This window comes from Triticum urartu, chromosome 1A (genome assembly GCF_056163025.1).
Source record: "Triticum urartu cultivar PI428250 chromosome 1A, HENAU_Tu73, whole genome shotgun sequence".
In the NCBI taxonomy this organism is placed as follows: Eukaryota; Viridiplantae; Streptophyta; class Magnoliopsida; order Poales; family Poaceae; genus Triticum; species Triticum urartu.
This window is the reverse complement of record NC_141873.1, coordinates 371,369,708-371,372,832: the sequence shown is the minus strand read 5'-3', so window position 1 is coordinate 371,372,832 and position 3,125 is coordinate 371,369,708. Positions and strand designations below refer to the sequence as shown.

The 3,125-nt window shown below is 45.2% G+C and overlaps 1 protein-coding gene across 1 annotated transcript; it reads right to left on the bottom strand.

The window, feature by feature from the left end:
• Nucleotides 1–729: 729 nt before the first annotated feature.
• On the bottom strand, nt 730–1,420 carry LOC147991290 (protein FAR1-RELATED SEQUENCE 5-like). Its single transcript, XM_087538609.1, has 2 exons — nt 966–1,420; nt 730–829 (listed from the first exon to the last, which is right to left on the bottom strand). The coding sequence occupies exons 1-2, from the start codon at nt 1,418–1,420 to the stop codon at nt 730–732; spliced, it is 555 nt and encodes a 184-aa protein (XP_087394735.1).
• Between the last annotated feature and the right edge of the window lie 1,705 nt (nt 1,421–3,125).

Sequence of the window (3,125 nt, the reverse complement as noted above, 5' to 3'; positions counted from 1 at the left end):
CTTTGAAGTAGGTTGATATCCATTTCTCACGCTCGTCCCACATGGCCAGCATCGTGGCATCATCATGGAGGTTGTACATATTGATGAGTCCTTTCCAGGCATCCTCAAACTCAGTTGGCATGAGGGGCCAGTTGAGGATTGATGTGAATTCTTCTTTGAAGTCTTCGTGCAGGTAGTACAGGTATGCGAGGTGTTCCCTGTACTTCTTCATAATGTGCCAGCAGCACAACTTGTGTACTGTGTTCTTGAAAACTTGTGGTATCGCCAAAGCCATTGCCGGACACTGGTCTGGTAATGAGAAAAGAGATGTGGAGTGGTCAGCATATGTTGGTGCATATATACAAATAGAACTGACACAAACATTTTTTAACATGTTATTTTCCTTTTAGTTTTTTGGGGGAAGGGGGTGGTGGTGGTGGTTGGGGGTGGTTTTTCGTGGTTGTACCTGTGAGGATGCATGTAGGAGCCTTCCCTCTCATGCACCTTAAAAATGTCTTGAACATCCATCTGAATGATTCTGCATCCTCATCTCTTATCATGGCGAAACCAAAGAATGTAGTCTGGAAGTGGTTGTTAGTACCGACAAACACCCCAAGTGGCATATGGTACTTGTTGGTCTTATATATGGTGTCAAATGTTACGCAGTCACCGAAGTCCCGATATGCCCCTCGGCAGCTTGCATTCGCCCAGAATATGTTCTTAACTCTGTCGGACTCATCGAGTTGCATGTCACAAAAGAATTCCCTGTTTATAGCTTTTCATCTCCCTAAAGAAGTTGACAGTCTTTAGGACATCGTCCACATCATCCATCCTTGAATTTTTTGCTTTCCTGGATATTAAAAGTGAGCAGTCATTCAAAAATGCATGTCGAACTGGTGTCAGGTCATGCGTTGCGTAATATGTTTGTATTGACAGAGGAAAAAAGACATAGGCAGTTTATGGGAGGAGAACAAGTTTGTACTTACAGGTTAATCAGGTCTTTGGCATTCATTTCTAGGAAGTAGCTACCAGGGTCATCACCGCCCAGTATGCTCATGATTTGCGCGTGTTCAATGCCTTTGAACTGCAGGTACTTGACGTACTCCAAGATTGTTTTGTCAAAGTTTTTGTGGGAGTGCAAGAAGACAAGCATTTGCGGAGTGAGCTGTAGCCTGTGGTTGTGTTCCCAGACTATCTCTTTTATGACAAGTGTTCCATCCTTTTCAATCTTCAGCCTCATTTTAGCCCCGCAGTTAGTCCTGGCTGTCGTTTTGTTCCGCTGTCTATTTGCTTCAGACACCTTGGAATGATAGACTCCATAGCACGTGCAATAAAGGTAGGCTCTGGTCTTAAACTTGGAGCCTTCCCTGATAGCAAAACCCACGTGCTTCGCATAGAGGTTGTAGAAGTTCTTTTCTTCTTCAAAAATTTCAAAGCGCATCTCTAGCCTTGGCAGAACATAAGCTTCAATGTTAGGTGGCTGCACGCAACAGTGAGCAAACAAAAACGCAGTTATGAAAATGTTTAGATGGGGTGGTCACAGTACCATGGTATGGACTATGCTTGTATGGTTTTTTTCTGAATGTGGATACTTACATGCGTATAGCTCTGTGCTGCCTCCGGAGTTTGCTGTTCACCCTGGTGTATGGGCGCGGGTGGTGTCACCCTTGGCACATGCAGCAATGCATCTCTTGGAGGGAGCAATGTTGACGAAGGTCTCCGTCTCTCATTGTGAAAGTGCAACTATCCCTGGGTGGTTTTGGTAATTCCTAACAACATATAGCTCATTGAGCTAACATTATTCCAAGATTAATATTTCAGGAAAAGCTCAATGAATGGCATGGCATGGATGAGGAAAGTGGATCCCTCAAAGTTCTAAGGACAAAAAGTTTGGCTCAAGCTTCAAGATCAAGACTCTACATTTTATATTTTAGTGATCCAAGATCACATTGAGTGTATAGGAAAAGCCAATACTATCAAGGAGGGATGAGGTGTTGCTTAATGGCTTGCTTGCTCAAAGTGCTTAGTGATATGCTCCAAAACCCTCAACTACCTTCCCACATCCACATATGACCTAAACCAAAAGTCAAACTCGGCCCCACCGATTCTATCTATCCGGCGCCACCGAGTTTCAAATGTCATAGCCACTGCCACAAACCCTAGCAATTCGGTTTCACCGATAGGGATCTCGGTCTCACCGAGATGGGATTGTAATCTCTCTGTTTCCCTTTGTAACATTTCGGTCTTACCGAGATGAGCGATCGGTCCCACCGAGATTGCAATGTAAACTCTCTGTTTCCCTTTTGTAACATTTCGGTCTTACCGAGATGAGTGAATCGGTCCCACCCAGTTTACATGACCAACTCTCTGGTTTGCTTATTACCAAAATCGGTCCCACCGAGTTTGTGTAATCGGTCACACCGAGATTACGTTATGCCCTAATCCTAACCATATCGGCCCTACCGAGTTGCATCTCAGTTCCACCGAAAATCCTAACGGTCACTAGGTTTGCTGAATCGGTCCGACCGAGTTTAACCATTCGGTCCCACCGAGTTTGGCAAATTGTGTGTAACGGTTAGATTCTATGTGGAGGCTATATATACCCCTCCACCCACTCTTCATTCGTGGAGAGAGCCATCAGAACATACCTACACTTCGAATACACATTTTCTGAGAGAGAACCACCTACACTTGTGTTGAGGTCAAGATATTCCATTCCAACCATATGAATCTTGATTTCTAGCCTTCCCCAAGTTACTTTCCACTCAAATCTTCTTTCCACCAAATCCAAATCCCGTGAGAGAGAGTTGAGTGTTGGGGAGACTATCATTTGAAGCACAAGAGCAAGGAGTTCATCATCAACACACCATTTGTTACTTCTTGGAGAGTGGTGTCTCCTAGATTGGCTAGGTGTCACTTGGGAGCCTCCGACAAGATTGTGGAGTTGAACCAAGGAGTTTGTAAGGGCAAGGAGATCGCCTACTTCGTGAAGATCTACCGCTAGTGAGGCAAGTCCTTCGTGGGCGACGGCCATGATGGAATAGACAAGGTTGCTTCTTCGTGGACCCTTCGTGGGTGGAGCCCTCCGTGGACTCACGCAACCGTTACCCTCCGTGGGTTGAAGTTTCCATCAACGTGGTTGTACG